Here is a 13,785-nt window from a genome sequence, read left to right on the forward strand (position 1 = left end):
GAACAGATAGCTCAGTGGTTTGAGCATTGGCCTCCTAAACTCAGGGTTGTGAGTTCAATCCTTCAAGGGGCCATTTAGGGATCTGGGACAAAAATCTGTCAGGGGATTGGTCCTGCTTTGAGCAGGGGGTTGGACTAAATGATCTCCTGCAGTCTCTTCCAACCCTGATATTCTATTGACTTCAATGGGAACAGGATTTGGCTGAAGCCTTACGCTTTCACACAGTGAGAACATTCTATGCAATGAACCAGTGTGTTAAGACAGCACAGAACATCTAAACCTATAGAAGTCTTCTGGCACATTCTTCAAGGCACTGTGACAGACATCTGCATTTACCATTCCCAATGCCTTGACATTTTGTTCTGGAGGGATTGTATAGATAGGATCAGATATTGAAAAATAAGCAATACAGCAGTGGTTATTTCAGTGTGGGTGCACAGACTGTAAATGTAAACATTTAATTAAGGTGAAAGATATACCACTCATGCTCAGTACATCATCCTCATCTTCTTCTAGATGCATCTATTTTAAATAAAGTATTTATATTTCACACATTCCTCACTGAGGGCTTACACGAGGGCAGGTTTGAGGCTTTAAAGTCTATGTTGCAATCAGCAGCAAGTATTAGCTAAGGGCCTACTCTACTTCTGTTCAAAAGCAGCAGCATAACGTGCTCCATAGAACAGCCAAACTGAAAGAATGAACAAGGATTTACTCAAAGCTTCCTACAAGTTTATATCATTACAATTTTAGAATGGGAGGTAAATGGCTTTTTGTATTTCTATAAGCCTTCTTGGTGCAGAGTTAAGCTAAAGGAAAAAAGCAAGCCCTAGATTGTGTGCTCCTTTATTTTCTTCAGTAAAGGAAATTTCAGACTCACAATGTTGCTTAATTCCACCAAGTTTTAAAGTAAAATTTGCTACAGTGTTCACTAAACATCCACATTTATAAATACCATTTACTGTACAGGATTGACCGTTCCAAGCAGCATTACAGCAGTAACTGACATTCTGCTTCAAGAGAGGTCATTCTGCCTTTGTTAGATATAAATTTGTAAAGGCAAATGAAAATAAATTACTCACCTTTCTAAGAAAATGAAAATTAAAAATAGGTTCAAGAATATGTATGACTGATTTTGGTCTCAGAAAAATCTATGACTGGCAAAGATATCTACCATTTAATATTATATTTGGTTCTTTCATTAAAAACCAAAACAATCTTTATTGATAACTGAAATTATTAAACTTATGCATTGGCAGGAAAGTGAGGATATCCTAAATCTGCATGTAAACCACTTATTTACCATAAAAATTTATTGTGCTTCTAAAAAGATTGTAACTGTGGGTTTAATTGTTGATAACTCAGGGAAAATCTAATGCTAAAAGCATGCACCATCAGTAATGGATTTTCACAAAGGACATTTTTAATTACAAACTGACTCAAAGGATAGTACAAAAGAACTTCTTCTCCCTGAAGGGATTTTCAGATGCAGGCACTGGTATAATAAGGGGATCTTCTCCAATATGAGCATCACAGTATGCCAATAAATCAGCTGCAGCCTTGGATACCTATTGGAGAAAAGAAAGTGACAACCATTATTAAACTTGTGATACTGAAATAGTCAGCGTTGTTTAAACATTCCCATTAAGCATAAAATATCAGAAGTCCCCCTTATGAAAGCAGCAGATGATCAGCGTATCCACTTTTCAAGGTATTAGACCAAAGGTCTGAACCTGCTCTTACAAGGCCAGATCATTCTTTTACATTGTTTTCCAACATAGGGGATAGGAAACAGTCTTGATTCATGGAGTTTCTTCCTAACTGTTTCCTCAGGGGCAAACAGTGAGTTTAATACCCTTTGTGAAGTCACCAATTAATGTGATAAATATAGCATTAATTATAATCTGAATCTTAGAGTAAATTGTCTTAACATTTATTTGTACTTATTCTTTCATATTCATGGGATAAATCTAAATCTTCCAAAATACGCAAGTAAAAGTTTTACTTTTTTCTGTCCTTATGGAAAAGCCTGATAGAAATTTAACAGAAAATGAAAACCTTTCTTATAGGGGTTTTTGAACTATACTACACAATTTAATAGATATCTACCTCCCTGTTATACAATTTTGTGAACATTAACCTTTCTATGTGTTTTAGCCACTCTATTGGAATGTATGTAGAGTGATTTTTATAAAGCCCTATTGGTTTCATACCTATCAAATTCTATAATTTTTCCATACAGATGTACCACTCTCCTCAATTTAGTGCTACACAAAACACATACTGATGTGTGTGCTGGGGTCAATTACAATATATTGATTTCCATTTCATGCAAAAATGTTCCATCATTAGCTGAAATCCTTCAACATTACTCTATTAAGTCTCAACAGGTTTCTTTACTGGAGGACTTTAATGGGAGCTAAGGATGCCCAGCGCCTTGGAGAATGAGGCCCAATATGAGTATTAATTGTTAGCCTTCAGGATGCATTGTAAGTCTCACTTATTTTCCTCAGGCCTTTGTGATAGGGCTATGGCACCTAGTCATCCTGTGTCACAAAGTATGTGGAGTATTTTTGTATCCTTTGACTGCTTGGCTGGCTATTTCTGCTACGTGAGTTGAGCCATTTAAATTTTTCTTTTTGTTTTTTTAAAAGATTATTGTATCTTAAGTATTGGGACAGTGCCCAGAGCTTCGGATAGGTGCTCTTTTTGTCAGTCAAGCTATATTAAAATAATGGTGTCCAAATAAAGGACAATGATGCCCCAAATTCTCCCTTCAATTATAGACTGAGCTCAGTATGATTGCACCTGTATAAACGAGAGGAGAATTTGAGCCTAAATTTCTTATGTTCTCTAAAGAATTTGTAATCAGCCTCAAAACTCTAGCCTGCTCATGCATAGCTTCCTTTGGCAAGCGCCCAAACCTCCAGAGGGCTTTGGATCAGGCCCATAACATCAATGGGAACCTTTCCAATGACTTCAATAAGCTTTTAATCATGCTCCATATGAACTTTCCAATCCGTTTTCATATCAAGGAACAATTTATTCCATACAATTTTGTACTAACTAAAACATGGTGATCTGCTAGAAAACTTAAAACCGACCAAATATTTATGATTGGAATCCCATTACAGACTCCACTCCTTAGCTGAAGAAATCAAAATGTTAAAGTCACGATAACTAGTTTGTAGCAAGTGAACCATGCCGAGAGAGAGGAGGTTGGGCAGAGGCATTACACATGAACAACGAATCACTGGGATACATAGCTAGGAAAAACAGTATTACATAGGGCAGGAAAAAAGTTCAGTTGAGCAAATCTTGAGGGGAAAGAGGTCTGCAGAAAGGAATAGTACTTTAGAAAAAGAAACAGGTCAAACAACAGGAAAATAAAATGGGTGAGAAAGGAAGAAAGTAAAAGAGGTGGAAGGAGACTCTTTCCCTATTATTTTCAGACTCCCTCAAATATCTACTGGGTGAGATGTGGCAAAAGAAAAGACGATTTTTCACTTTCTTCTGGAGGTGGTCAGGGATCGGACAAGTCTGAATTGGAATAACCAAAGAGAATTGCAGAATCTTTTCAGCAAATTCTGACGGGATTTTCATTTAAATTCACTGGAGAATTTAAAGAGACTCTACAAGGAGCCTTGCTGTGTATATTAAGGACAAGATCATTGCCCACACTCCAGAAAGGCAAGCCAGAAGATGGCACAATGAGCTCTCCCTTACTAATGACCCTTGCAGGAACTGTGCAAAGTACAACTTTGTATTTCATTGAATGGTAGGCAAATTACTCTGGCTAATGGGTAGGCCATGGCCCTAGAGGGAATGTATGCTACTGCATTCTGGAGCATAAGGAGAAATGAGTGTGTTGCCCCGGATTAAAACTTGACTGATCTCTCCGCTTTTCCATTCTCACTCCTGATCAGACTCAACTTCACCTCACAATCCTCAAGGCAGAGTTCTCCCCTAACTCACTGAGCTCGTCCTGAATTCACTTGTGTAAATTTAACCCTCAAAGCCAGATCTGCCTCCACAGACATCAAATCCATTACTCTGTAAGGTTATGTCATGTGCCTCAAATAACTTCACTACTGTAAAGAGCTATTACATAGTAAATAAATCTTTAAGCCTACCTCCACAACAAGCTGAAATAAAGTTTAGCTAAAGATGCTTGGTGGGTTCATTCTGAATTATTAAACAGCAGAATAAGAAGACATTTTACCCATGAAGCCGATTCTCCATTACATTTAGGGCCTGATCCTGCAAGCCCAGCATGCACAGAAATGACTGACTTCAGTGAGAGTTCTGTACACAGGGGACTGATCTTTCTGTAACTGTCTGCTGCCTATCATAGACGGTCAATTTATGAAAGGTAACAAATCTGAACATTAAAAAAACCCACAGATTTCCACTGGATGGGAAAGGAAAGAATAGTTTTCTACTATCACCTTTTGAGAAAAATAAAATAATGTAATTCTACTGCCCTACCACACAAACACCAATGTGACTGAATATGAAGACTGGGAATGATGGCAGAAGTTCCAACTTCTAGAATGCTGATGGGTTAGAATGTTGATTGGTTACAAGTTCTTTATATGGCATGATGTCTGAGAGCACTGTGATATGCACGGTCACAGCAATTCAAGATGAAAAAACCTATTACTGAGTCCATCCCTAGGCTAAGGCATGATATAGCCCCCACACCTAACTTATAAACCAATTTATGAATAGGAAAATGGAACACTTCCAGAAACAGAGAGTTGGCGTACCTTTCAACAGCATATTAAAACAACACTTCAGATTTACTAACGTCAGAACAAGAATCACAAGTGAGTTGTAGACTCACTACAGTATGATGCAACAGTACCCACTTACAACAAGCAACGAAGCAGCACAGGCCAACATTTCAGCTCAATGATTGTCACAAGCTAAAACCTCCATCTTCTTCCCCATACCAAGCCCAATAACTTTTTTTATGGGGGAACCCCCCCACACCTCAGGTTTACACTGCATTAGGGCTGTTGGAGTAACTCCCTGGCAGCTATAGAGCTACAGCAGTTGACTATTACAACAATAGCAAAAAAGTTAGTGGTCATACTCCAACAGCACTAAGTCACATCAGGGTGAGCTTTTATAGGTTACGGACATATTTCTGTCAGCACCCAAGAGGTGTGCTGCAACAGCCTACTAATGCATACCCTGCTGTGCCTTATTTCTATATGTAATGTACTGTGTCATTATCACATTTGAAATACAGGAAATGTTAAATAAAGGACATGATTTTAAACTTTAATAACAGTTGCTCACCTTAAAATATTCAAGCTGAATGCTGCTTGGCAGTTTCTGTTCAATGTTGCATGGCTCAGGACTACTTTTATCAATATAAAAAAAATCAAGTGAACCTAACAAATGATTTGCATCACATCCTTCCCTATTTCCCCAATAAAACTGTGGCTTCTGTTTCATAAAAACTCATTTACATCTGCCACAGAAATGGCTAAAATAATCAGAATTCATCGGTCAAACTGAAGTCTAACGAAGTTAACAACACGAGTGCTTCCTTAACACCTCCCCTTTTTTACTGTATTAAAATATGTGTTTTCCCAATCTCCCATTTTACATATCATGCTTTTCTACTCCCCTTAGGATAAAAGGAGTACCTAGTTGTCAGAGTTATCAAATAGTTGTGATGCTGAAAACAACTGGCAGCCTCAGGAGGACTGTGGAATTTTACCATTACATTTCAGAACAACAGAGGTGATTAAAACAGCCCAAGTTAGAATGTAATCCTGTTAGCTAGCTGTACTATAATTATAAGCTTCAAATGACAAGGGAAAATGCTGCAATTACTATGTCATCTGCCTTGTCATAGATTGTGACTAATTACTATCATTGCTATGACACCCACTCCGCTTATTCCTTTGCATCCAAAAATCAACAGATCCACACACATTTCTCAGCAACCCCGCCGCTTATCTCATAACATTATTCAGAGGCAGTTAGGGATATTTTCTACTTCCTTTTGAAAAAAAGGAAACAAAGTAATAGCTGATACTGTATGATACTTAAGTGTTTCAGCATTCCTTCTTGCTGAATTTTTCTACTCATGAAGGTGAAGAGCTCAAACAGAACTCAGAGCCTCTATTCATGGGACAACTATGGTGCAGCCAGTTGCAGCACTACATTCTCTTAACCTCTCTCAATTTCGATGACCTTCCTGGTTAGCAGGAATCAGATCTTCCATAGGCACCAGTAGTTGTTCTTGGGGCGTCTCTTAGGTAGGAGCCATTATCTATATCAGCATCCTGATTCCATGCTGTGGGATCGATCCTCACCTTCTGTAGTCAGACGACACCAAACTCAGTTTACTATTCTTCTACTGTAACTCATTCTTCAGGCTTATCATATGCCATCAACAACAGCATTCCCCCAGACACTGGTACACGTACCAGTATTGATGCTTCCAGCTTTTATGACTAGTAGAAGTCTAGTCTCCCTCTCTTTAATGAGCTTCCTTGTTGGACTCCAGTGCACTGGCACTGCTTGCTTCTCTGATGGGCCATGGTGCTTGCTTTCTAGTCAGTTATGAACAATTTAAGCTGCAATGGAGTATGGGCACCTCCAAATGCAACTTTTAGGACCACAAATCTTTGATATGAGCAGGCTCACATAACCTCTGCTGGTTACAGCATGTGAGGCAGCCACAGACAAGGTGATGTGCAATGGAGCCCTTTTTGTTTCTTTATGATGTATGAAGGTGGTCTAGAAAGTTTATTTTAAGAAAAACATTTTTCTTCCTTTTTTTCTTCTCATTAGAAATTCAGGTCTTATCTACTCTGGAAGACTGATCGGATAGTGAAGCAATTTTTATTCAAACTATTTAAAAACCATTTGTTTTTTATTAATGTCTATTTAACTTAAATAGTTAAGAAACACTTGGGAAAAAGGACATCTTTAAGATTCAGCACTGCTACCTCTTCAGTAAAGATCTGCAAGAGCTCTAAATTCACATCTTGAGACTACCAATGAGTCTTTCAGTAGAGACAGGATAGACCAGATTTGTTATGTCTGCTATTTCTAAGGTTAAAAAATTAAAAAAAAGCAGTCAGAAGAAACCCTTTAAGCTGAGCCCATGTCCCCAACCTCTTAACATCCCTTTTCAAGTTTTCTCTGATCATAAAAATAAGGCACAAACTCAACTGTTTTCTCCTTTGCAAGTCACCTTTAGGCTATTAAGCTAATACAGTTGCCATGAAAGACTTGGAGCCACTGGTTTTTCAGCACCTTATAAACTGCTATGATACAAATTTCTGTTTAGTTTGACCTTAGATCAGGTACCAAAATGCAACTGGAGAACAAATGATTGGGCTTTTAAGCTATCTGGGCCTTAGGCCTGCCTCAGCTGTCCATAATTAAACTGACAACAAAAAAGCCTCATTTCCCTTCTGCCTTTGTTGTTTTATATTTAGTTACAGAGCATTACTTTGTACTTCTAACACATTACGTTGTCCCCACTAATTTCCCCGAACAAGTCCTTATCAATAGCTAGGCTGTAGTTTGGTGCTGTAGTAGCTGTTTTAAGATAATGCCTAGTAAATGAAATTATGTTTTACAGGGGGAAAAAGCCAACTGAAAACTGAGTTTTTGAAAAACGGGGATCTTAGTGCAGATACACAAGAACAAACAGATTTTCACTAAATGAAATGCAAATATGAATGTACATGTATTCATGACAATTTCATCATCATGTAATAAAGAGGTGAAATATAATTAAAGATGTGTTTATATAGTTTTCAATGGAACTTTGTGTAAGCAGTTTCCAATGATTGGTGAATAGATTTAGATAAAATAAAAGCACCAGTGATAATTGATATTCTGACTATTCACCTAAACGCAAGAGTGCCTTTATTCACTCAGTAATTACTAAAATGCCTGTATGACATTGAATTAGAAAGAAAATACTATTTATATGTACATGATGCAGTTTTTAAATACACAATCACATATTTTTTCTCCCACAGGTACTCTGCCTCATTTAGTGCATAGGATGGATTCACAAGGAGGCCAAGTTAAGGTTTGCATGGGTATCTTGTAACTGGCACTATCTAACAGTGCTTGGCTTTATAACTTAAATAACTGTCTTTTAACTTTTTTTTTTTTATTGTAATGTGCTGGAGTGTCACTTTAATTCTGGGGAGGTTATCACATCCAAAGATACTGTAACTTTTAAATGAGTGCTTTGAAGACTTACAGATTAAATATAGCAATTCAGAAAATTAAACAAGAACTTTTCAGCTTCTTAATGACTACATTTGAGAATGGTATAAATTCTAGGGTAGTAGGTTTTATAGAGTTTTTTTCAATACAAAACGTGATTCCCTTGTATTCATTTTGCAATTATTTTAAATGTGTATTTGAACAACAGCTTGGCTGCTGTACTTCTTCCATCTAGTCCTGCAGTAAATTTATTGTACTATTTGGGGGACAGAGTGGATAAAAACTAGGGTGAGATTCTCACTCCAATTCCATCCCCTGTATGTCAGGTAAGGGGGCAAGAGCAACTTAAACAGTTCTTTAGACCCCCAAATGTGGCCAAGAGAATTTTCCCCGCACAGGAACTGAGGAAGACAGCTGTGAGGCAGCCATCTAAGAATCCCTTGCAAGCCCTGGCAAAGGAGATGTGAAAGGTGCATCAAAGGTGGTCCTGCAGCTAGGATTCCAGACAGCATTGCAACCTATAGGGCAGTCTCAGAAGGATGTCATCATTTAGCTCCACAGGGATGTCTAAATTATGGTGGGTCACTTAGCCTCCAGAGAAGTCCAGAATTGGGAGAGCATAAAAAGCCATGTTAGATCCTCTTCCCCATGGACTTTGAGTTCTGTGCTGCACCGCTGATCTTTCTTGAGTTAACCAATGAATATGTATTTATATTGAGACATTTGATATGCTTTATCAGTGCAATCAAGCTTTTCCTGTAGAAGTGCATGGATTGGAGAGACTCCTTCTCAAATATGGTGGTTAAGATGATGGACCCAAATTTCCTCAACAATCACTTTGTTCTACTGTAGCTTTCCAACAGTAAATGAAAAGCGCTCAAATTTGGAAATAAAAAGAGTCAGAGATCCTTGTGTGTTTAATTTAGATTTTGTACATCCCTCAGATACTATGGCGTCCAATGTGGCAAGGGCAAGTTGTTTGAAAAAGGAAAGAACAAGAGGCAGATTGACATATGATAAACCTCCCACTATGTGTGGGGTTAAAAATACTGGTTTAAAAGTCTCTTACAACCTTTCATGTGTTAATGGATATTGGTCTTCATTACTAAAGAACACACATGATTATGGTACTTCACAAACTCATAGAAATGTCTGGTAGGAACCTTGAGAAGTCATCAAGTCCATCCCCGTGTGTCAGGAACTCATCTGGCTCTGGGCATGGTTGTGTGGCAACCAAATGAGCTTGGCTGGGCCAAACAAACTCTCATTAAATGACTGTGCTCCCTGACTGGACAGAGGGGCCAAGAGATCAGATCATCCTTTAAGCCTTTCAGCAACAGTGGCTGCTCAATGTGTTACATACTCACAGCTGCACCAAACCTGCTTCCTATACCAGCCCTTGCTCCAACTGATGTCTGCCCCCACTACAGCCTTAGTCCCTTCCTTCTTCAGAACTCCTGGCTCCGACCACTGGCTTGTCTACTGACCATGACTCCAGCTCTGCCCTTTGGTTCTGTTCTGACTTCCAACTCTGACCATTATCTTGTCCCCTGATTTTGCCCCAGCCATTAGGCCAGATTCCTGTTCTGACCACTAAGTCACACCACCTACACAGTGGTCTGACACCCTGCACTGAGGAAGGACCAAGTAAACCTAGACCATTCTTGACACGTGTTTGTCCAAGCTGTTCTTAAAACCTCCAGTGATGGGGATTCTACAACCTCTCTTGGAAGCCTATTCCAGAGCTTAACTACCCTTGTAGTTAGAAAGTTTTTCCTAATACCGAACCAAAGATCTCCTTTGCTGCAGATTACGCCAATTACTTATTGTCCAACCTATACGGGACATGGAGAATAATTGATAATCTTCTTTATAATACATATCACTTAGTAAGAAACAACATCTTTAACATCTCTGTAAATTTTTCTGGAATGGGAGCTAGACATTAAGCATTTGCTTTAGGTCTTTAAAAAAATAGGGAAAATATGTATATACAAATATTTTCCAGGTATCACCATTCCATATGAAGGGTAAATAAATATTACTGATTATAGGAAAGCTATATGCTAGCAATACTAAGCTTATTCTAGATCATGCTATGCAATAACTAAACAGAAAAAGTAACCCTCACTTACCCAATGGATTATTTTAAAATATTCTATTCAAGAGCAGGTTGCATATTTAAGAAATTAAAGCCTATTAAAATTAACTTCTTGCAATGCAAACATTTATTGTACTCTTACACACGAGGAACATAAGAAACGCACTAAATTTATGATGACATTTGTAAAATGGTTAGTTGGAGGAAAATTTAATTAAACTGAAGTGGACTTGCTTAAAAGCACTCCCTCTCTCTTCCCTCTCATCCTTTATTTACTGAAGGTTATGTTTTTCAGACATAGTGATTAGTGACTGTGTGTGCAACATGACATCTTAAAAGGAAGCTGATTTTCAGAGTGCTGAGTACATGCCCTTGAAAAACCAGGCCCTTCTAAGGTGACTAGTGATTCTGGGGGCCCAACTTGTCACCTTTTAAAATCTTGGCCTAATGGAAGACATAGGGAGAAATGAAAAGTAATAATTCTACAATTTTCAGTTAAAAAAATATAATCTCTTCACCCCACATGCTTAACAAATACAGTTAAAGGTGTAATATTTAACCCACAAAAAGATGTCTTCAAATATCAGATGCAGACAAATCTGGAGAAGCCAAAATGAAATATTGCATCATTCAACTTAATTCCCCAGCGCAATGACAACTCTGCTGAACAAAATAAAGGTGAAATTGATTGTGTATTTTGTGTTTCATCTATGTTCAGTGGTAACACAGAATGACAAAACAGTGATTTACAAGAGTGATGTAAATTCTAAGGGCCAAAATGTTCTAAAGGACAGCCTCCTTTACTATTGGTGCAATCTGCAACTGCAGAAACTGCTTTCACCTCAACCCAAATGCTGTTGGGCTTTGTCCTGCCATCAGGAAGAAAAGGGCTTGTGGCTCCTTTAAGGTTCCCCCTCCCCCCACTGATTACAAGGTGAGTGCAAAGAGGACAGTTACCTGAGCCAAGGGCAATTGGATAAGGCTGACTCAGGTGGGATGCCAACCGTCTTGTGTATTGTAGGAGGGAAGGTATTTATAGACAGTTCTCTCCAGACCAGGGGTTCTCAAAATGGGGGTTGGGACCCCTCAGGGGTCGTGAGGTTATTACATGGGGGGGTCGCGAGCTGTCAGTCTCCACCCTAAACCCCGCTTTGCCTCCAGCATTTATAATGGTGTTAAATATATTAAAAAGAGTTTTTAATTTATAAGGAGGGTTGCACTCATAGGCTTGCTATGTGAAAGGGATCACCAGTACAAAAGTTTGAGAACCACTGCTCCAGACATAATCTCTCTCACCATGGACCAGGAGCACTCACCCTCCCCACCCATGGGATCAAAGTAGGTCTGAGTTTTATGATCGGCTGTGGGCATTGCACTAGTTGCCTTTTTCTTTGGGGCTAAGAAGGAATTTTTCACTCACTGGCAGATTGGCTGGGGCAGGATGTTTTTTCGCCTTCCTTACAGCAGGTCAGGGCCCTGGTGGGGTATTTAATGAGGGTAGGTCAAGTTCTTGCAACTTATCAGCTATCCAGTGCAGGTCCTAATTCCATAAGGGGTACAGTTCCCTGATAAATTGGAGTTGGGAATCTGGGGGAAGGGAGTTGGCATTCCTAACGTCTAGTACAGCAATGAGACGACCCCCCCACCTCCTTTCACCCTCATAGAGGGGAGGGTGGTGGGGTGCAAGCAATGGGCGGGTTGGGTAGAGCTGACGATAGCCCTTCCAAATAGGTGAGAATGATTAAGGAAAGAATGAATACCTACACTATATGATTTATTGATGAATATTTCCCAGATGAGTTAATAAAATCGTGGCCTAATTAACCCATATCCCTTGAATCTTGTCTTTCTTCCTGCCGGGTTAGGATAATGCACCTACATTTAACTGCAGGAGCAAATCTGAGTACCTGTGCCTCAAACCACCTGATTGTGGGTGCAGACCAGGTAGTTAGAGATGCAAGTACTTCTATTTCACCTGTTATTATTTGCTGATGTACACTGTACCCACAAAAAAAAAAAAAAAGTAGGCTGGGCATCAGTCCTTTGAGAAGTACCCTGATTAAAGTCAGACGGAATCAATTATAAACCATTGTTTTTTCATGTTATTATTCTTTGAACATTATTTCATATATCACATTGCAAAGTACTCAGTTAAGGATTTTCTGAAGTACTGAAGGTGAAATTTTACTACACAAAAGTAAAGGGCAATTTCAGAACAACATTGACTCAATTTACCTTTATCCTGTCCATGTATGCTTCCATTTTTAACTGCTCCACAGCTTTTCTTGCTTGAGATATATTGGTTGTGTTGTTATTAGACATGATTTCCTTCATTCTGTTTTCCCTAGAACAGTCAAAGTTAAAGCATTTGAAAAGTTGCTTTTCTAAACAGATTCTTACAGGCTTGGTTAGGAGTACACTTATTTAATGTAATATAGCGATCAGACTACAGTTAACTCTCCCTAGACTAACAAAATAAAATTAAATGTAAAGTTACCATTGCTAGACTGCATAACTACAAATGTAAACCCCATAAGGCGAGGAAATAAGTACCGGTAGTTGTTCAACAATCCATCTATACTCAATTCCCCTGTTCATCATCTACCATCCTCCCCACATATTTGCACCCTCAACCACAACTCTGAGCATAACTAATATGCCAAATCACAAATGCAAGTTTCTACACAGAAACTACTTAATTAAGATTGCCAACACAGATCATCCATTCACATAATACAAATACATCTCAAGCACCATTTGCAATTTTATTCCAGGCCTCACTTACACACACTAATACAAAGCCACATACAGATCTGTTGTACATATGATTTATGAAAGCCACACCATCCTGATATCAGTCATCAAAACAGATGACCTTTTTAAGCAATAAGAATAGTAATAGTTAAGACTGCTCACAGGTTGTTCAGGAAGAGTGCTAGAGATAAGAGTAATGGAAGAGAAGCAATCAAGGTTGTAAAGGGGAATTAAGGAGTTGAGCATAGATGGAGCATTCAACTAGATACGTTCATGCAGTATAGGTTCGTCAGTGACTATTAGACAGGATGGGCAGGGATGGTGTCCCTAGTCTCTGCTTGCCAGAAGCTGGGAATGGGTGACAGGGGATGGATCACTTGATGATTACCTGTTCTGTTCATTCCCTCTCTGACACCTGGCAGTGGCCACTGTTGGAAGACAGGATACTGGGCTAGATGGACCTTTGGTCTGACCCACTATGGCCGTTCTTATGTTCAAAGACTTAACTGCTTATTTCCCTGTTTTTTATCGTTTCCATGATTGGGATATGTACTTTACCAGCCTAAACACAAAACAAACCCCCATTAAGTGTAGGAATTACCCTGCTTTTAAAAACAAATCGTTATGTATCAACTTTGATATCTGTCTGCAAACTATGAAGGTAACAAAGATAAGATGGGTGAGGTAGAATCTTTTATTGGACCAACTTCTGT

General features: G+C 38.7%; 1 protein-coding gene across 1 annotated transcript; it reads right to left on the bottom strand.

Annotated features, from left to right (window-relative positions):
• Nucleotides 1–1,439: 1,439 nt before the first annotated feature.
• On the bottom strand, nt 1,440–12,655 carry GNG4 (G protein subunit gamma 4). Its single transcript, XM_065401803.1, has 2 exons — nt 12,554–12,655; nt 1,440–1,568 (listed from the first exon to the last, which is right to left on the bottom strand). Exons 1-2 carry the CDS (start codon nt 12,650–12,652, stop codon nt 1,440–1,442), a joined length of 228 nt encoding a protein of 75 aa, XP_065257875.1. The 5' UTR covers nt 12,653–12,655.
• Between the last annotated feature and the right edge of the window lie 1,130 nt (nt 12,656–13,785).

Source organism: Emys orbicularis, chromosome 3, assembly GCF_028017835.1.
Source record: "Emys orbicularis isolate rEmyOrb1 chromosome 3, rEmyOrb1.hap1, whole genome shotgun sequence".
Taxonomy (NCBI): Eukaryota; Metazoa; Chordata; order Testudines; family Emydidae; genus Emys; species Emys orbicularis.